The sequence below is a fragment of the Spermophilus citellus genome, assembly GCF_964194105.1.
Source record: "Spermophilus citellus genome assembly, chromosome: 3".
Taxonomy (NCBI): domain Eukaryota; kingdom Metazoa; phylum Chordata; class Mammalia; order Rodentia; family Sciuridae; genus Spermophilus; species Spermophilus citellus.
The window spans coordinates 166,485,847-166,508,037 of record NC_138184.1 but is presented as its reverse complement, the minus strand read 5'-3'; the positions used below and the strand labels follow the sequence as shown (position 1 = coordinate 166,508,037).

Below are 22,191 nucleotides of genomic sequence, written 5' to 3'. Positions count from 1 at the left end.
TGGATGGAACTGGAGACTATCATGCTAAGTGAGGTAAGACAGTACTCCCAAAATCAAAGGTGAATGATTTCATTGATATGTGGAAGCTAAACCACAATAAGAGGATGGGAGAAGAAGAAAAGTTTAGTACACTAGACAAAGTGAATGAAGAGAAGGGAGGAGAGAGAGGAATAAGAAAGACGGTGGAAAGAATCTGACATGATTTTCCTATGTACACATATGAAAAAAATTTAAGTGAATTACACCATTATGTACATCCACAAGAATGGGGTCATAATTAGAATAAGAATAGGCATGTATAATTTTATCAAAATGGATTCTACTGTCATATATAACTAAAAGAAAAAAAAAACAATTAAAAAAAAGATGATTAGGAAATTGCTGAGCTGATTTCCAAGCACAGGTAATCACCACCATAGGAACCATCTTAACCACTCTATAAATTTACAAGCCAAATGTCTTTTTACTTTGAAGCTTATTTTCATTTATTTATCCCTCAGCCTTAAGAAAAGGTACTTTACCCCCATGAGCCTAATTTTATAAATGAGATTTGAAAAGTTTTCCAATATTTATGATATGTACTTTTTTCTTCACCTATTAATATGTGGCATACCAAGACAAAAATCAGTTCATAAACTGGTTAAAAATATTTGTAACTAACCAAATATGAGGCTAACCAATCTTCCAGATAATACATCAGTAATAATTATCTAGAATTCTTACATTCTACAAACATTTAGTTAGCATCTATTATGCACTAGTTACCTGAAATAGGGTCTGATATTTATAAAATTTGCATTCTAGTAAGGAATAATACACTAATAAGTTAACTATTATGTTAAACAATAATAAGAGCTGTAAACAAAAGATAAGATCAGGGTAAAAATACTGTATTATGGAAGGCAGTAGGCACTTATAGTAAGTATAATAAGGTAGTCAGAATATGCCTCATGGAGATAATAAGCAAATGATTGAAAACCACATTTTTTCCAAACATAAAAAGAAGCACTGCCTCACTATTATCCTTCCATACCTTAAAAAGTAGAGATGCATATTAGTACTTAAAATTTTTTCCAAGGGCTTTAAAAATCCTTGCATCCAACATAGAACCAAATGAAGCCATTTCTAAATACAATTATAATTCTATTAACATAAATCATGTGTTTCACTCAACAAGCCATTTGCCAAAAGGCTGTTTTTCCTTCATTAAACAAATGTGTATTGATCACCTACCACATACAGGCATTAAGAGTGCTGAGGAGACTAATTCTTGTGTTCCCCAGTTCACACTCTGGTGAGCTCATACAAATGAACAGAGAATCATAATGCTAAGTAAGAAGGCTTATTAGGGAACATGAAGCAGGGCACAAGGAGAAGTGAGTTTTTAGATGAATCTGAAAGAATGGAGAAGAGATAAAGGCATGGTTAGTGGACAGCATTAGAGGCCTGCAAAGAGACATGGTGGACTGAAAGTACACACTCTGCTTGTGGCACTGAGCATGGTCCTATAGGGGGGAAAAATTAAAAAAAAATTAGTAGAATTTAATAAATAAGGAAACTCCACAAATAATCAAAACTTTTTGGAGGCTGAACTTTGAGAAACTGAGTTTCCTCAAGTAAAAAATTTGTCTTTTGCATAGCAAAGTTGATAAGCAAACAAATCTCTTATAATGAAGATTAGAAGGAGATAACAGAACAGAGAGAGGTTTAGCAGGAAGAATTGACCAGAATTGAAAGCCCTTGCTTCTGATGGATGAAATGATTCTGAAGAGTTGTGGTGCTTCTCAAGAAGGCAGAGAACAGCTGAGGAACACACAGGGAAGAGGATGAACCCAACATAGGCCATGTGGAACATGAAGCCTCTCTGCTACATTTCAGTGGAAATGTTCTCTGGACAGTATAATTTATGACTGTGGAGACAAAGGCAAGAATTCTAGAAATAAGAATGAACTGTTTAATATTTAAAATACTATGCTGTCAGCTTAGGAAGGCTGGGAAGAGTAAGTAGATTATTTCATCTAATACAACCACACTCTGAATTCATAGTTATTTCTACTTTCATTCATTCAGAAATGTTTATTAAGGGTCTCCATGTGTCCAGCACTGTTTAGGGCAAAAACAGGACAAACAAACCTCCTGCATCTGTGAGAATACTCTTCATAGGTAAAAACCTGAGGAATGATATCTCACTCAAAATCATACAACTAGCCAATACGTGGTCAGACAAGAATTTGAGTTGAGTCCTAACTCAAAAGAGTCAGAACTCTAAACCATCATGCTATTAGTTTGGAGGTTACAGGTCAGCGTATTTAGTATTTTAATGAGACAATAAAAGGTCATAAGAAAGCAATTGAGTCTACAGATGAGAAACTTTTGGAATGTCAACAGTCTTTGCAAAGAGCCACTGTTCTAAGTTATGCAGAGATGATGAGAAGATGGTCTGAGGATATTTTTCTCACATGGGTTTTTATGTACTCATGATTCACCCTAAACAATGTTATTTAATCTAATTAGGAAGGTTTCTCTCATCTGCTCTGTTTCTGTTTTTAAACATACAAACATGGTTTGATTGCTCTGGGTTTGGTTCATTAACTCAAGCAAATTTCCATTTCTTCCATAATGACAAAATGTTTTCAAAACATGTCTACCTCAGCATTTCCTAACAAATGTCTTCTAAAACACCAATTTCTCAAACAACTAAGTATATTACAAATTTATTTTACTGCATAATCATTTACTATATAATCATATACATAATCATAAGTGATTATGTGGTAAAATAAATTTATAATATAGTTTAAATGATATCCTATTGTAAAATTTCTCATTGCACTAATATATTAATACATGGAAGTCATATCTATAAGTGGACTAAATGTGAAGCATTTTGTAAACTTTCTTGACCAAGGAACATGATTTTAGTTTAGTATAGCATTATCGTGGTCTATGCTTCGATGAACAACACTTCTGAAAAAAATAAAACCTGTTCTAGGTTATTCAACCAGGTATAATACTAGATTATATTGGGATCATTAGTTAGTGAATTACGTGACATGAGAACATAAACTTCAAGTGGTTTAGTGTACTGAAAAGTGAGCAAGGTTTTTATATAGAGGATTTCTTTTATAAAAACTGCAAAACATGTTCATTCGTTTGTTCTGCATGGCTCAGTTGGCACTATTATGAGTTGTGTAAGTCTATTGTTAAAGGGTTTGTATACTTAGGTAATACCTACCTAATTACTTTGGCATAATTTTTTTTAATGAAGCATGTTATTTTTCTTGTACTTATGTATTATAGTGTGTTGATGGATTAAACTAGAACAGAATGACAAATATGTGACATATAATAGGTGTCAAGAATTCCAGAGTTTCATGAAGGCTGAGGAAATAGTGAAAAAAATTAACAAGTGCTCCTGCAAGCAGTTTACTCAATCAAAGGTGTATTGTATAGAATCTTCTAATTAACTTTCTTTTGAAGTGTGGTTCAGGTAGAGTAGTTCTATTTTTTTGCAGGTATAAAAGAAAACTGCTTATGATTTGAAATGATGAGAGAAGTGGCAATATTTGGTATGTTGAAAAAAAATTTCCACTTATAAAGTTATAAACTAGTAAGATAAACTGAAAATGGTTAGAAAATGTATGATAGTTGTTACTCCAACATGGTTGAAAGTAATCAAAGTGAATATAAATTTAATTCCAGAATTTTAAAGGTAAACTTCCTCAACCATTACTGACTTGTGACCTGTAAAAGCTGCTAAAATCTTATTCTTTTACTTTAAAAAACTGGAGGATGCTTTAAATGAACATCTTTCTGTGGTTTGCCAGATTGGCAAATTGAAACAGCATGTCCTCTCACACAAAACTGTCCATAAACATGATTTCTCATCCCATTTTTGAAAATACAACAGAGAAGCAAATTGTCTTTAAGTCCAATTTTAGGCATTCCACACAGAAATTTAAAAAAAAATTATATTTATTCCTGTGGTTAATTCCATGTGTAAATCATTGTTTTACTTCTCCTGCTTGCTCTATTTCCCCTCGTCATTACAACTTATTTTTCAAAAAATTGACAAGGCAAATGTGATTCACAGTTTTATATATGAACGTGCAACAGTGTATGTCATCTTCTCCAATGACATACAAAGGTCATTTTAGGTATTTTGTGGTATTCTGGTCTTAACCTCTTCCCAAGGAAATTTTATATTTTAGGTTCAAGATACACATACATATATTTGCACACATATCTGTATATATAAGTATATATACATATACATATATAATCTTCCAATATTAGCAAATATTAAGGCAAAATACATTATATCATTTGCTTTTATGATACAAAGTATTCCCTTTTTCTCCTAGGATAAAATATATCTATAGTAAATAGTATCAAACTACATGTAAATTATATTAGCAATAGTAAAGACTGACAAATTTAGACCTGAAAGGGCTTACTTGGATATCAGATATTTATTATGATATGGATATGAGGTATTCCCCCAAATCTCCTATATTATGAGGAATATTCAGAGGTTAAATGATTAAACTTTGAAAGTTATAACCTAATCACTTCATCCTAGTTAGTCTGAAGGAACTAAGTGGGTGGTAACTGTCCACAGGTGGGGCATGGCCAGAGGAGGTGGGTCACTAGGGTATGCCTTGGGAGGATTCAGCTTCCCTGTGGCCCATTCCCTTTCACTCTTTGCTTCCTGGAAATGCTATGAGCTGAGCAGCTTTTCTTTAAGGGGCTTTTTCCCCATAATGTGCTGCTTCTCCTTGGGCCCAGAACCACAAAGCCATCTGTCTAAGGAGAGAGACTTTTTTGTTTTTAAACTGTGAGGCAAACTTTCCTTCTCTAAGTTCTTGTTGGGTACTTTGGTCACAGTGACAAAAAAAAAAAAAAAGGTAACTTAAACACAGAATTATTAGCTTCACTAATTTTTCCATCACTTCTTCACATAGGGTCAATAGAGGAGGAATTTTTAAAATGAAGATAGGAAAAAAAAAACATTTACCAAATAGGGTATTTTTATTTAGTACTGTAGTAATCTAATGTGGTCTCAATCTAGGATAATCACATTATTTCCCTGAGTCTAATTTATTTCTTCTTTAAAGTAGGTTTGATAAGCATTCCTCCTTAATAGCAGTTTTATGGAGTTGGTCTAGGAACAGTCCAAGAATAAGAGGATTTGCCAGTTGAATGAGTGAAGTTGGTCAAAACCAATGCACTTTCGTTTTTACCTGTTTTCTATAGTAGGTCTTTACACTTCATATCATTTGTTAAAGAAATTTGTAATATTATAAAGAAACATAATATTCCCCTACACATCTTGCATCATATGCCAACAAGGCCCTGGTAGCTCATTACTCTGTCCATTTCTCAGGCTTGTCTTTACATTATAAATCTTCAAGGGCTGAGGTAATCTCTTGCATTCTGCTTGCTACAAAAGAGGAAAAGCCTACAAACTCAGTGATCCTTGCCTGTGACTCAGACCCACTATGTGCAAAGCACCAATTTAGACCCAGACTGTAACACCTGCATGGGACTGTGGAACAAAGAGAATTAATACAAACATGCTGATTTTTATGCTATTTGCTATATGTTGATAATAAAGTTATTTTTCTCTGATCCAGGAATTTTCAGCATACTATCAAAATCTATGAAACCCTAACAGGATAATTTATTAGATGTAAGTTGGGCAAAGTTAAATCCTAGGCCAGATTAATCCTATCACTAGATGCTTTTGCCAAGATTTGCATGGGTATGGAATATATTGAAATATTAAAACTAGTCTAATAAAAATAGTAAGGTATGAATACCATAAACTAGACAATAATAGTATACACTAAAGAATTTAGAAAAGTGAACAGTTTTAATGTAAATGTAATGCATGGTAAAGGTATCATTACAGATCAGGAAAAAAAAGGATAAATTATTTAGTAAATGACATGGGCCAAGCATCTGTGCATTTTGAATATATGAAATTAGACCTTCACCTAATACTCCACCAAAAAAAAGATGCACAGATAAATAAGACAGAGATTCAATGTGAAAAATAAAATTACAAATACTTAAGAGAAAATACCAAAAGCTTTTTCTTATAAAGAAACGTGAAGAAGGCCATTAGAAAAGTAGGTAATCATGGAAAATATTAAAAGATTTGCTTCCATTAGGAAAAAAAACAACAACCCACATGCATGGATGAAAATTTTATAAAGAAATAACAAGTGATAAGAAAACATTTCAAGATAGTTTTTGATAAAGGGTTAAATTATCTAAAATATGATAAATAAATACATAGACTTCCTCCAACAAAAAATAGCTATGGTATAAATTGGCAACATAAAAGAGGAGAAATAAAAATGATTGATAAGCTCATGATATGAATAAAACTTCAGCAATGTTTACTTTCAAAATAGGCAGGAAAATGTAAATTTATGCAATAATACAACAATTACTGACTCATGAAATTGGTAACTGTGATGTACTAACAAATATAAGAAAGAACAGACATTGTTGGTAGTACTGTAATTATTATCAGTTTTTAACAAAATAATAGAAATTTTTGATAAAATTTTAAAACCCCATTTGTCTTAGCCTTATATATTCATTTCAAGGGATTTATCTTAAATATAAAAGCATAATGTAAAATATATGAATAAACATTTGACTTAAGCTTTGTTTATATACTAACAGAAACTAGAAATACCCTCAATTTCTTAGTTTCCAAGAAGACAATGTATGTTCAGACCGTGTGAAATTGTAGCAACTTACCTCACATAGAGTAGAGCAGAACGAGGTAAGTCAGCAAAGATTCATGTGAGAATGCCCAAAGTATACCACTTAGTGACAAAAAGAAGTCAATACAACATACTTTTGAAGATTCACTTCAAAATAGATAATTTTAAAAACTACCCCCAAAAAAACTTTTTAAAAATCTTAAGATACTTTCATGTTACTGTGTTTGTATAACCATTATAAAAATAAAGCAAAAAACAATAAAAGACATGTCTGAACAGACCACTAAAAGAAGTGTCTAGATGAAAAGCAGCCATTCATTTACCTTTAAACATTTCATTCATTATTTTACTAATTATGAGGAAGAGTTTTACTTCTATAATTCAAAATGTGGAATACAGTTTTAAGTGTAAAATGGATAGCCATCAAAAAAAGAAATGAATAAAATACTGAATGAATGATATATTCAATTTCAAATATTCTGTATTTCTGAGACTTCTGGTAGAAATTGATCCAAAATGTAAACTTTTCACTGAATGCCATAGGGAATTTATAAATAGACTCAAGATTTCTAAGAAAACAAGGGAGATCATTTGGAGGCAGAGGGGACATTGGAGAATATAGGCTGTCCTGAACTAAAGGTTGAATGGCTACAGTAGATAGAAACTAGCAGAACTAAGATTTCATTTGCAGTGTTTACTAGGGGAGCACTGAGATCTGTCTTCTCAGGGAAACAAGCAAAAGTAACCAGTTATCTTATGTAACATAAAAAAGCCCTGAAAAAGAAAATTAGATTGCAACAAATACAAGAATCTTCATATTTTCTTGTATAAAGAAATAAACATTCTACATAGAAGCAAATATACTACATGCATGTGCAACTACAAAGTAAAATGATAAGAAGACACGATGGTAATAATAGTGATATTCAAGGAATGAAAACCTTATACAACAGTAATTGGATTTGAATGGACTCAGAAGCCAGAGGAAACCTTTTAGCCTTTCCACAATTTAAAATATTAATTGCTACCCAAAAAGATCCATAGGACAAGGATAAAACCCAGATTAAAAGAATTTTAAAAAATGATTTTCACAAAAGAGCAAGTGGGAACCTGTAACCAATAACGAAAACTGAGATCATTAAAAAAAAAAAAAACAATAAAAAACCCAATATGAAAATTTATGGCTATTTCAATATACAACTAATGAAAAATTATTAATAAGACATTTTTACATTTGTCTCCTGCTAAGGCTTTGAAATCCATTCTGCAGTTTACAATTAAAACACATCCTGCTGAATGCCTAGGTGCACACCAATAATGCAGCTACTCTAGAGGCTGAAGCAGGAAGGGTTTCAACTTCAAGACCAAGGCCAGCCTAGGTACTTTGTGGGAATCTCTCAAAACAAAAAATTTTTAAAGACCTGGGGATGTATCTTAGTTGTAGAGTAATTGCCTAGCATGCAGGAAGCCCTGGATTCAATCTGTGTACAAAAACAAAACAAAAAAATCCTAACTTGAGTTACTTATAGTACTTATAAGAACATGTGGCCAGGTACTTTTATATCAGATTATGCATCTCTAGTAAAATAGGAGCACGCATGCAAAATGCGTTGTGATAAAAATTCATACAACCACTATGGAGAACTAGCATAGGAAATGCATTCCCAGGAATATTCTGTGTCTAGGAATATCACCAATAGACTATCAAAGCATTGGTAGGAGCAAAGATTCAACTTCTACTACCACCAATGGAACACTGAGACATTCACCATTTTTATGGTCATCATTTGTAAGTATTAGGATAAAAATATTCTTTACAACTTGAACAAGTATGCTTTATACTCTCACATTCACTACATATGAAGACAGGGACATCATTTCTTCATTGAGTCATATGCTGTTATCTGTCATCATTGACCACCTGGTGAACTTATCTGGGAAGAAGATTGCACAATGATTCTGGCTTTTACATTTCTAAATCTTTCAATAAGTCCTTTAAAATTCAACCGTGCAATACAGCCACTGTTATTCTAGTGGTCCCAAATGTAAGCTGAATTTTTTTTTTTTTGAAGAGAAATCATTTTGTTTTTTTTTTTTTTTTGTCATTTTAGGGAAAAAAAAAACATACATAGTCTAAAATCAAAAAGCCAGAAACTTAGCAGTTTACTTGTGAAAATTTGACAAAACCTCCCCCATGCATACTTTATTTCAATTTATCTGTCACTTTGTTTTTTCTTATTCTATTCCTTTGGTTTTCCTTTCTTTCATTAAATTATTTATAGAAGTTGTATTTTTATTGATTTTGTTTACCTATATTTTTACAAATTTAAATATCTTAAACCAATAATTTGCAAGAAAGTTGTGTTAGTGAATGACCAGAGCTATGCCCCAGACTAGGCAGAAATTTCCTTATTACCCAAGATTTTCATTGATAGATTGGGTGTTGGGAAATGGAGCCAGAGGTTCCGGCATGTTAAACCTGTTCTCTGGCACGCATTACATTCCAAGCCTCCAGACCCATGATTTTGAATGTGAGTGAAGTTAAAGTGTTAGCTGAATTTGATGCACATATTTACAAATTTGTTAGTACTAAAATCCTACCAGTTACCAACTGACACAACTTACAGTTAAGACAGCACAGAACAAATAGTATTTGTCATCTAGTTCCTTAGGTTATTTAAATATAGTGTAGTAAAAAGAGCACTGACAGCCTCTGAGTTAAACCTTTGTGGCTTGAAAAGTGCACCTAGCTCTGATTTTCATTCTACTCATCTCCAAATCTGCAAACCCATCTCAGAGAGTGGTTGAGAGAAAAAAACTTTGCACAAGGCCTCTCACAATGTCAAATGTGGTCCCATTAGAATAAAAAGAAAAGGAGCATGGCTGATAGCACTTTACCTTTTTAAACATTGTCTGCTCAATGTTTTGTCTGGATCAAGATTAGGGACATCTATTTACATTTAATGTCTAAAATAAAAAATTTCCAGGAAGCAAAGAAATACAAATCAAACAAAAGCATTTTTAGACTTCCAAATTAGCAAATGTTATTTTAAATGATATTTTTCACATTTGGAGAGGCAGTAGTGAGAAAGAAATCACATGCATGAGTGGTGGCAATGCCAACTGCTATCACAGCTCTGAAGAGAATTTGATACAGCAGGGTCCTTATCCTTGATTTAGTAACCTTAATATGAGTACACTTTCCTTGGGAAACTGTTCAAAATACAAATATTTATGTTCAAAACAGTTTAACTTGTTCATAATAATAAAACAATGACAACAAACTAAATTCCTAATAAGGAGAAAATTTTTTATAATGAACACAAATCCATAGAATACTTAATCATTTAAAATAACTTTAAGGTGTTTAATCACATGAGGAAATGTTATATGTTGATTAAGATACATAGATACCATATAGAGTATAATATGTAAAAATGTCTAGAAAAATAAGAATTATTAGGAAATTTTCTTTTTTGTTCAAATTTTATTAAAAACAATCTCAATTTTAAATCAATTGTTTGAATATTTTAACAAAATATCACTTTTAACATCAAAATTCTCCTAAATCTTAATGACTAATTTTATTTTTCAACAGATTACAAGATAAATTTTTTTTATATCAGTCAAAAAGTGCCTTCAAGTGTCCCTCTTTGTCATGATGCAGAAATTTTCATCTAGGATGTAGATTTCCACTATGGAATTCTTCTGAAACAATTAGCAGAATTGTCTTCTCCTAATTCACTTTTGATCATTCTTTTAGCCTTTCATTTTTAATGTGTGTGTGTGTGCGCGCACGCACGCATGTGCGCGCCCGTGTGCCTGTTTTCTTAAATACTTTTCAGTATTAATTCAGTATTAATACATACTTTTGAAAATAATAAGTTCATTAAAAGGAAGATAATATGTTTTTTTGCCAAGTTAAGAAACACAGCACATCCCCACTAAGCCACATGCTGAGTATTTGATAGAAAATGCAGATGTTGCTGTTGCCAAAGAGCAAAGATCTGAAGGGACTCAGTCACACCACTGGGTCTTAATCAGCCCAAAAGACTCATTTGTTGCCTAGTGACAAATATATGCCAGCTATTTCTACATCGTTTAGGCCAGGCACAATTATCTTGCTAAGAAGCAAAATTATGATTCTAGGACTTCCTGAAACATGAGAAACATATTTCATTTTATTTTCATAATCAAAAGTTACTTTAAAAAGAGGATGGCAAGTTATTTTGGCTCCTTTAAGCATTTTAATTGCTTAATTGTTTAATGAATGATTAAAATTCACTAGGTAAATTAATTGCCATCTTGGACTGTTTTTCTCACTATGCTTTCAGATTTTGTAAGACTAGCCCTTTCAAAAAGCCCTACTGTGACTTTTAAAACTCTTTCCAAGACAAAACATCCCGAGTTGGCAGAAATTGAAGCCTAAAAGAATTGTCTCATGCTATCAAAGGTTAACAGATTTATAGCACCGTTTATATAAACTGAGCATCAAGCAGTTAAGCAGAATAACTTAGGCTAAAGTCTGGCCTGCAGGCAGCTCTTGGCACTTAGGAGCAAGGCGAGATGTTGGCACCAGGACTAGAAAACATCCTTAGAGACAGGTGAGTTGGATTAATAGGTGAGGGAAGAGGGACATTGTCTACAGCTCCCCAAACCACAGCAAAGGATAAGGAGTCTTTTCACCACCAGAGGAAGAGACAACAAAAAGGGATGGGGTGCAAGATGCCACAAGCAAGGAATGACTTCCTGCCTCATGAGTAGTCTAAGAGAAGTAGAGGCTAGGATATAATCAAACATAGCAGAAAATAAACAGAAATCACCAAATTCTTTCTTGAGAAATAAGATTTCTACTTCAGTCATAAAAGTCTGAGTAGTTTCAGGCTGTTCTCTCTGAAACTAACATGAAAGTACAGTAATCAGCCCTGCAGAAAATAATGGATCTCATTAAAAATATCACAATTAGAAAGTATAAAACAAAATATGAATCAAGAAGAAAGTGCTTCCCTAACTCCTAAGTGAGATAAATGAAAGATATTTCAGCATGAACACTGGAATCATAGCACAAATTAAGCCTATAAATGATGTTTAGAATTTGTTTATATATCACACACATATGTGTATATGTACGTATGTGTATATATTTATATGTAAACGTACACATATGAACACACACACACACACACACACACACACATGCACATTGTGCCACTCTTTTTTAAAAATATTTTTAGTTGTAGATGAACACAATATCTTTATTATTATTTATTTTATTTTTTTAATGTGGTGTTGAGGATCAAACCCAGTGCCTCACACATTGGAGGCAAGCACTGAGCTACAGCCCCAGCCCCCACATTGTGCAATTCTTTTCAATTAACCTCTCTGCTGTTCATCCAAAGTCCTTTAGGGTGATGATAATATAAAGGCAACCAACCTTGATTCATTCCCATGATGCCAGATCAGCCAGTGGACTCTACTAGAAGCTAGAGCTCAGGCCTTGAGCTAACTAAAAACTTCATGTAGATTAGCACATTCAAGGTGAGCAAGGAACACTCTTTTGTTACATAAGATATCCTTCCCTCCTGAAATATAATCTTCCAAACTCAAAGAATTGACAGCAGAGCAGAATTTGAACAGTGAGATATATATATATCCCACTGACCATATATAAAATAGGACCTCACCTAAATGGTCTAAACACTTGAGACAATTTTTATTTTGAAATTATTCAAACTTGATTTTCCACACATCCTCATTAATTTCTGTATCATTCAAAAAATCTCATACCCAAATTACCACCTCCAGTGTATAATTTACCAACACACAGGAAATCAAAGATTTCCCTAGAAGAGTCATTGATTCTCTAGCTAGAGGGCTCTCACTTCATTCTTCCAAACACTGACAGAATTCTAAGCATCACGATGATCCCAACATGCTCTTGTGCATATGCATATGCATGCACAGGCATGATGTGTAAATTATAAGTTATAGACCTCCCCTTATATGGCACAGTTTTTTAAAAGTGTTCAAATATTTTAAAATATGTATATAGTTTTGTTTTCAGTAGTACAGTTTGATTTAGAACTATTTTACTTAACTGTATTGTATAGATAGCATAAAGTTCCTCATTAAAGGGTACACTTTTTTAAGCGTTTAGAATAAATGCAGTTGTATTGGGGAAAAAATGAAAAATGAATTTTTCCTCATCATGAACATACAACCAAAAGCTATTCTTCTAAAATATAAAAGAAATTTAATGTTGATTTTTGTTTTGTTTTCATATTGAATCCCAAATGCTGTATGTAATAATTATAGTTGTTACCACTCATAACATCATAACATGCTAACAGAAACTAAAATTTATCTACTTTTAAAATGGATCTTAGTTAACATTATTCATCATAGCTGAAGAGAAAAATCTGTCTTAGCCTGCAGTGAAAATGCTTTCATATGGTGTTAACTATGTCAAACCATACTAATGTGTTTTAAAATAACAAAATAAAAATTTTCTATGGTTTGTTCTAAAAATAATTATTTAATGAACACTCCCTCCCCCCAAAAAAGACAACTTGAAGCTTTTTTTTTTTTCTATAAGATGCTAGTCTATTTGGTCTTACCATTCCAATGAGTTACAAGATCAAATACAGTGAAGTAAAATGGTCCTTAAGTATTTTTGACTTGACGAAATCAATGAATGATTATTTTAAATTCACTCTCAAAATGCTTATTAAAATATTGCTGTTACTTACTAACACCAGAATGATCATTTAACTCCTGAGATTCCAAAAATCACATATTCTGACAGCCTTAATGTGCTATTAATGCCTATAGACTCTTTCTTTTATAAATACAACATTACGCAGAGATGCACCATCTGTTTTTTGGTCATAGACATTGCAGAGAAAGTATTCTTGACATCCCATAAAACATATCTTCACATTAGTCACTGAAATCCATCCATCTTTTCCCTTTCCACAGTTCTTAGTAAAGTACTCTAGGTGCTGCCAGATAATATCTCAAACAGAATCATAAAAAGCCTAGATATAATTGAGCCACTACTTTCTACTTGGTAACATTATTAATTTACACCAGATTTTTAAGTTTTTTTTTAAATAACAGATTTCGTATCATTGTAGATTCTGCGACCAACTTTTTTTTTTTTATATATTAAATGGAGTAGAAGGTTAGAGAAATGAGAATGATATATTACAACTCTTATTTGCAGTTTCCATATAAAAACTCAATAGTCCTCCTAAGATACAGGTTTTGGATTCATGAAGGATGGGGATCATTGTTATTTTAATATCAACTTATTCCATTTTCTTACTTGAAGTGTATTAACTCATAAAAGTCCTAATAATTGAGAATCTTAGTAAATTAAGCAAGGAATAATTAAAACTTCTAATGTATCAATATTGATTTGTTTTCTCCACTAGAAACATATTTTTTGCTCATAAATTTGCCCCCAAAATATCTCAAAATAAACTGTGCATTCACAGGTCTTATATACACATTGCTTACCTCAGTCAAGTGGGGTGTTGGGTTAAATCCACAGAGATTACACACTTGATTCTTGCATTCAGTGCAAGTGTTGAAATTAGGAGGATCCTGAGAACCTACGTTGAGTTCAGTTTTGCAGAGAGGGCAGGCTGGTTTGGGTTTGGTGGTTTTCTTCAACTTGTCTGGAAGGACAGACTTTTGGGACTCAGCTGTTGAAGGTTTGCTATCCTTAACAGGTGGAGGCTTCTTGTCTGTTTCTGTTCTTCTGGTTGTTGGAGCCTGTTCAGCTTTGGGCTCTAATTTTTCAGCTACTGGAGCTTTCGTTTCCTTTTTCACAGGTATGGCCTTTTCAGGTGCAGGTGATGCCTGGCCTGCAGGTTTGGGTGGCCCCTTAGAAGCTGGGGGCTGGGGTGGGGGAGCAGCTTGTTTTGTTGGGGCTGTGGGCCCTCCTTGTGGCTGAGGTCCAGTCTGGCCAGCTGTGGAAATTAAATTTGATGCCTGGCTGAAGATGGATGCTCCAAACCCAAAGAGTTTCCCAGTCACAGTTTCCTGAGGAGTTGTGGGCTGTGATCGTGGCGCATCAGTAATACTGCCCAGGTTCAGACTGAAGCGTCTCGACTGCTCCTGAGGTTTGGGGGGCTGTGGAGATGCGGGAGCAGTTTGGCCAGTGGAAGGTCTTGGGCCAGGGGGTGTCGGTGACCCTTTTGGCACAGGCTTGGCATCTGGTTTAGGGGTCGTTTTGGTTGGCGCTCTCTTAGGCTCTTCCTTCTTTTGAGCTGGATCCACTCGTTTTTGATCTTTGCTTTCTGAACTAGGCCCAGGATGTGAAATTATTTTTGAATCTGATGCAGGTCGAGGCATGACTTTAGAATCAAATGGGGTGACTTTTTCTCCTGTTGGTGGAAAACTCTGAGAGGGTTTGGCAGAGTCTGTTTTCACTGGAGGGGCTGTGCTCTCTGGAGCCTGAGCCTGTACTTGGGAGCTCCAAGCATCAGGTTTCCTGGCTGTTCCTTCTGCTGAAGACTGAATGTCTGCAGGTGGCTTTATGGTCTTGGGTTGCTTTGATTTCTCCTCAGCTGTGGAGGCTTTCACCTGCTCAGCTGTAGGAACAGAAGGGTCTTTGGGAAGGGCTGGCTTGGAGGAGGGCTCCTCCACAGGCGGCTGCTTGGCTGAGGCTGCAGGGGAGCCCTGAAGCGTTGGTTGTTTCACTAGTGGGGGCTTTTTCGACTCAGGAGCCTTTGCTGTATCCTGTTTGGGTGGTGCATCCTTCTTTGGGGAACTCTGCAGTGGCAGTGGGGTTGATTTGCTCACTGTTGTAGGAGCAACAGCAGCAGTCTTCTGTTTGGGCTGGGGTGATGATGGAATTGGAGCCAGTTCGCCTCCTAGAGCCCTTTGCATCTGACAGTTTAAACAGAGCCACTCTTTTACCTAAAAATAATACAAAATAATGGTCACTGAGATAATAATACTGTGAAAGCACAAAAAATTTTTTTAAAAAATATGTTGTTACCATTTCAAACTATGTCTCTCATTATTCAAAATATAAAATATACGCCACCTAATTTATATAAAATGTTGAATTATATGAAAACATAATTAATAAACTCAGAGACCAAAGAACAATGTTTTAAAGAAAATAAAAAGTAAAAATTGACATGTTTAATTTTGTTCCAGTGTTAATTCTGTTATTCTGATTTATTCAAATTCTGATTACTCCCAGATATAGAAAACCATATTAAACTCCTTTAGTCAGTTATGATATATGTTTTCTCTATTTATGGCTCATAAATGGTTTTTAGTTATACAACTCAGAGTAGGCTAGTCAGATTCTGAAAGCATTGCTAGTTTCTTAAATTAGCAGAGCATTAGAGTATTACCTCCCTGATCAAGTTAACATACTTAAATATGAGAAAACAAAAATTGTTAACCATGCTGGTTAGAAAGAATATTACCTCCAAAGAAAATAAATTTAAAAATTGGCATCCCCTCAAATTATCATAAATAGCCTTATTTATTTAAAAAATTCTCTTATAAGTTTTATGCGTATACTTAAAAGGCAATATTTAAAAAAGTAATGTATACATTTGACTAGCAATATGTGCAAATGTGAGAGAGAACAAGAGGGAGAGAAGGTGAATATGTGGGATATATTCATATATAATATGTGTATATACATTTATATAACATATATAATAATAACATATATAACTCTTCTTTTCATGCTGCATCAACTATGAAAAGATGTTGAATTTAATGCCATAAATTAGAAGGTAATTTAAAAGTACCCATATTTAATAATTTTTATTTTTTTCAAACTATGTTTGCTTATCACAGAATATTTTAAATATCTCCAAAATAATTTAGAACATCAACTTCTACCACAATCCAATCCTCTCAACCCAAAGTAATCAATATATATAGTTGGAAACTCAAGTTCTTTGTACAGAATGGCGAAAAAAAAATATATGGGGGTCATTTTCCCATAGCACAAACTATTTAGTTGGCAAACAAAATGTTCTTTATTTTCAAGCAGCTAATTTTGAAAAGAAATAGTATCATCTCGGAACTTGAAAGTTCCTTTAAACTTATGTGTCAAAATAACAACGTTTATTTTGCCATCTCATGAAAAATACTCTTATGAATAGAGGAGGTTAAAACAAATTTTCAACTGAAACTAACGTATTTCATTTCTTTTTAAAAACAAAATCAAAAAGTAAAATTATGATGTTTGTTAAATGTGGGTGGGAAGTATTGGGTGTTCATTAAGTTTGTTTTCACTACAGGTGCCAAGCACTTGTGTAGTTATTATATTTTTTATATTCCTATATGTTTGAAGCATTTCAAAAAATAACTTTATATATATATATATATATATAGATAGATAGATAGATAGATAGATATAGATATAGATATAAATAGATATAAATATTTGAACTTCCAAAACAAGCAGTTGCTACTCCAGCAAGTACCAAGATAAAAGGCAGGCTAAAATGTAAGAAAACTTTCACTCCATTTTATCCCCTTCTTGAGGAATAAAATAGCTCTATAAATATTCATCTACCCACTTGTTCACGTTCTCTATTACTGCTGTAATTCTGCTATTCTGCTAAGTTGTTTTCTCATTTATTTTCTTTCATATAGCCTTATATGATCACCTCATACTCATGGAGGCAGACAAAAGTAAAGTATAACTTAAAAACAATTCTTTATAAGTATGATAACTTTTTTCTATTAAATATCTATTATATGAAATGTGTATCCACATTAACCAGTTTAAATGATACACTTCTAGGGTTAGTAACTTTCATTATCATTATTTGCTTATTTCCTTTGTAACAAGTGTCATGACCAAAGCAAATGTGAAATTTAATTAATATTTATTCCATTAGTCAAATATTCATTAAGTACTCTCTATAGAGAACATGCCACTGAATAAAGAACCCCAAATCCCTGTCCTGGTGGAAGCTATGTTACAGTAAACAGATTAGAAACAAGTTAAATGCAGAGCACAATTTCAATTTTACACATGTAAAGTAAGTATCTGATAACATTGTGATAATTCCTTCTTTATTTCCTGCTAATGTTTTCCCACCCCAACCCCTCCAGATAATTTCTTTGGATACATTTGGCTTTATCAGTGAACTCTAAGCTCCTTGTCAACTTGACCATTGAAGCTTTATGCACAACCTGTCCTTAGGCTCTAACTTCATCTTTGGTCAAGTGCAAAATTAGAAAACCACCATGATATATATAGTATATGATATACATCAACACTGGGAAGTGCCTTATATACAAAACTTATCTCCAAATAAAATGATTTGTGTTAGTTTATAAGTGTACATAAATATATCTCCACAAAAATGGAAAGAGAAAAGTTAGAAAAAGGGAGAAGGGAAACATGAAGCCCCTGTCCCTTTGCTGAAAATTCAGCTTTCCTCTTAACATACCCTTTTCAGGAACAGAGCTCACTGTCCTATCTTTTGTCCTTTTTTTTTTTTTTTTTTTTTTTTTTGTTACCCGAAATTGAACTCAGGGGCCCTCAACCACTGAGCCATCCCCAGCCCTATTTTGTATTTTATTTAAAGACAGGGTCTCACTGAGTTGCTTAGCACCTTGATAAGTTGCTGAGGCTGACTTTGAACTTGTGGTCCTCCTGTTTCAGTCTCCTGAGCTGCTGGGATTACAGGCATGCACCACTGCAACTGACTCTTTTATCCTTTTAATGACCATTTTTTTTTAACTTTGATAAGCACATAAAAGATATTTGATTCATGTTTTCTGTCACTGCTAGGATACAGATTGAAATGATTGTCTATAGCTGTCACAATATGAAAAGTTTTTTATCCTCTTAGGATGTTTTAGAAAAAGCCTCCATTTTAATTCTACTAGGCAAATCTGGTGAATATAGAAATGATTTTTATCTCATTACTTAACAATCTTTCTACTAAAAACACCAGCATTTCCAATATCCTAATTGAAAAACAGGAAAAGAGAAAAGGGAAAAAAAGGGTCTTCCTATACATTGAGCAAATAAAAAAATCCACAACCAGCCCCAACATTAACAGCCTTCCACTCTACTGTTAGGTAGGTCTGCCACAAGGCACTCAGGGAGAATACCAGTAGGAATAGCTCCACCACCCTGTCACTCATGTTAGAAACCTTGTCATAGTTTTCCCACATTCTCAATTATTCCCCAAGTGGATCTCCATTGCTTATGAAAAGAAATTCCCCATTATTCTCTCACATTTCCAAAGTTACTATCCTTCATTTGACCCTTATTACAAATTTCTCAAATATTTTACACTTCCATGAAAAAAAACATTTTAATAAACAACAGAAGAGGTTGACTCTAACCACTTCCCCTAAACTTCAATGCCTCTCTGCTACCTATCAAATAAAGACAATTTTTATGAGAAATTCAAAATATATAATTTCATTAGTGTTGTTATGCTAGAACTTACACAGCTCTGCTACTTGCAGGTCTATACCCCATCCTTCAGCATGATTGAGTCTTCATTTTATAATAGCCATGAATGAGGACCTTATTTTAGTCCTTATCATTTCCTCTACATGCCACACAAGTCAGACAATCTTGGAGGCCAAGACTCATTCCAACAAGTCAGTTCACAAAGATTATGTTCATAAGCAACTTCCCTGATCCCCTGTCACAAGTAGCACCCCCTCCCTAACACTACACTAATCATCCACTTTGATAAACCATGAGACAAATGTGATAATTAGTACCAGTAGAGCCTACAACTGTATCAGTGTATCCTGAAGGACTCTTTCCCTCAATGTGCAATCATTAAATGAAATTACCTAACTATCGGGGTGGCAAGCCTGAACTATTGCTCAGTTCTACATTGTATATGACAAACAAGGAGAAACAGTCATCTTTTGCTTTTCCTAACCATGGCCTTTCAGAAGGTGTATAAATGAAATTCAAGTTATTGAAACAATTATTTAATGAGCTACTCTAACTCAGTTCTATGAAAAGGATCAAAAGAAATGCATAATATTTTTCATTCATTTAGTTTTCCAGCTTGATATGCTATATAAATGGGGAGAACAAAGTGATCAGAAAGCATTCCTGCTCATCCTCAGATCATTGTATATTTTTTAGATACTTTTTTAGTTGTAGATGGACACAATATATCTTATTTATTTTTATGTGGTGCTAAGTATTGAACCCAGAGCCTCACACATGGTAGGCAAGCACTCTACCACTGAGCCACAACCCCTGCCCAGATCGCTGTATATTTTCATATAGATTTGCATTTAATTATTCTAATATACTTCCTTGGTAATTGCAATGCACAGGGTTACTTTTTGTTGAGCATATATCTATATTGGTGCTGGAAAATACAGTAATGAAATTTCAGTGGCTAAAGCCTTTGCTGGATAATTATAAATGCCTTAGATCTTTCAAGAATTACAACTTGAAAGTTTAATGTGAACATTACATACAGAATTTCAACTAATGGTGCCACTTTCAAAAAATGTCTCAAAACTATGATTGCCAAAAAATTATATCATGATTTTTATGAGTGTCTTCAGTAATAATTGAAAGTAATTAACTTGTTACATCTAAGTAATGAATTAAATCAGTAGATTTTGGGAGCTCAGAATTAAAGTATATTCCTGCTCAGCATTACTAATTTGTTTAGCTTTGAAACTGAATGAAAGTCTCTCAAAACAACAATGAAAAACTTCTACTTCCAACAAATACAAATTTGTTGGAATTTGCATAAGATTTACAATTAAATTTGTACTCAATTACAAAGCATATGTACTTGTAATAATGGAACATAGAAAGATAATGTTAGGAATTTATATTTTCTGGTGATAATTCATATTAGTTTTTTAATAAACTGTCTTAAACCATGATCTTATCCTGTAGATAGACAGTAATACCTGTTGGGTTCTTCTTGACTCTTCACAAGTAAACTTTTCTGCAACCATAACATCTGAATTGACCATTTGCCATGGAGGCAGTGTTCTCATCCTCTCACCCGAACAATGATTCTCAGCCAACTATGGTCTTCTCTCTTATTTACCTAAAAGTTATTCATCCTTTACAATCCACAGTGAATTACCTCCTTTACCACTTACTCTTTCTCCATTAATGAAGATCTACCACTTCTTAACTATTACTATTATAGTCTGAAATGGATTTTAGACTCCATACGTGGTGGTTTAAAGTATTTTCCAATTATTTCCCCTTCTCTCATTTTAGACTTTAAAAAGGAGTGACATCTGACATAATTTTCCTATGTACATATATGAAAATATCACAGTGAATCCCATCATCATGTTCATCCACAAGAATGGGATCCCAACTAGAATAAGATATATTCTATACTTTTATAATTATATTAAATGGATTCTACTGTCATGGATAACTAAAAAGAACCAATACACTGTAAAAAAAATGGAGTGATGAGTTTTCAGGCTTACTATTAGCTTCTGTATTGGATACCAATTAAATTTTGAATTTCATTTAATGCTGAACTATACAAAAGGATTTTTTTCCTATTTCTGATCAAATTGTCTTAAAATACTTATTGAAAACCTTATATTATTTTGAATGCCATAGAAAGATAACCAGACAAATAGAGCCAAAAAATGAGCCTTATAAAAAATAATTCAAGCTAAGGTTTGGTGACAGATTATGCTTTCTGCTACTCAAAGATTGCCCAAAACACACGACCTCCCCTACAGAGGCTGTTACTCCCAACAGCAGTTTGGCTGCAGATGGCTCACTGTAGTTATCATCTTTAGCTTTTCATATTAATACATAATTTATTTTGGTTAAAAAATAGACACTAGCATTCGTCAGATTTTAATAAGATGCTCAGCAACTTGGAAAAGAAATTTCATTTAAAATATCCAAAAGTTAGATGGATATTTCCTCTCTGAAACTGTGAATTACAATTTTCAGCTGCATAATTCAGCAATCATAAACAAAGCTTGTGATATGCAAACTAAATATGCACTTTTTACATACACCATAACAATGTTCATCAATTGCTAGCAATAGCATTTGTAAATCCTAACAAATAGGATAGAATATAGAAGAATGTTTTTAATATGTTTGTCAGGGTAACCCAAAACAAAGAAAACTGACACTTTTGCTAAAGCACAAATTATAAAATAATTGCAGCACATAGACATGAAAGTATATCTATATTCTATTACAGTTACACAAAGAAAAGAGGATGACAAATTAGTAAACTGAGCTTACCTACATTATACATTAATACTTTTAGACTGCCTCACATATGGTGATTTCAAACTGTAGTATCTCAATGGATTAACACACACCTTAGGCTATCATACAATTTTGCAGCCTGTGATCTAGTGGATCCAATTAGACAATATTTGCGTGGTTATTTGAATAGCTTATTAAATTTTCCTTTTATGATTTTATTTAAAGACGAAAAATGAA

The 22,191-nt window shown here is 33.3% G+C and overlaps 1 protein-coding gene across 1 annotated transcript in view; it reads right to left on the bottom strand.

The window, feature by feature from the left end:
• Positions 1-22,191, bottom strand: part of PCLO (piccolo presynaptic cytomatrix protein) — a gene marked incomplete at both ends in the record, with an annotated part of 403,276 nt that overhangs the window by 365,406 nt on the left and 15,679 nt on the right. Inside the window, one exon of the mRNA XM_081287316.1 lies at positions 14,265-15,671. Coding sequence (XP_081143442.1) covers positions 14,265-15,671 — 1,407 coding nt within the window. The remainder of the gene's footprint in view (positions 1-14,264; positions 15,672-22,191) is intronic.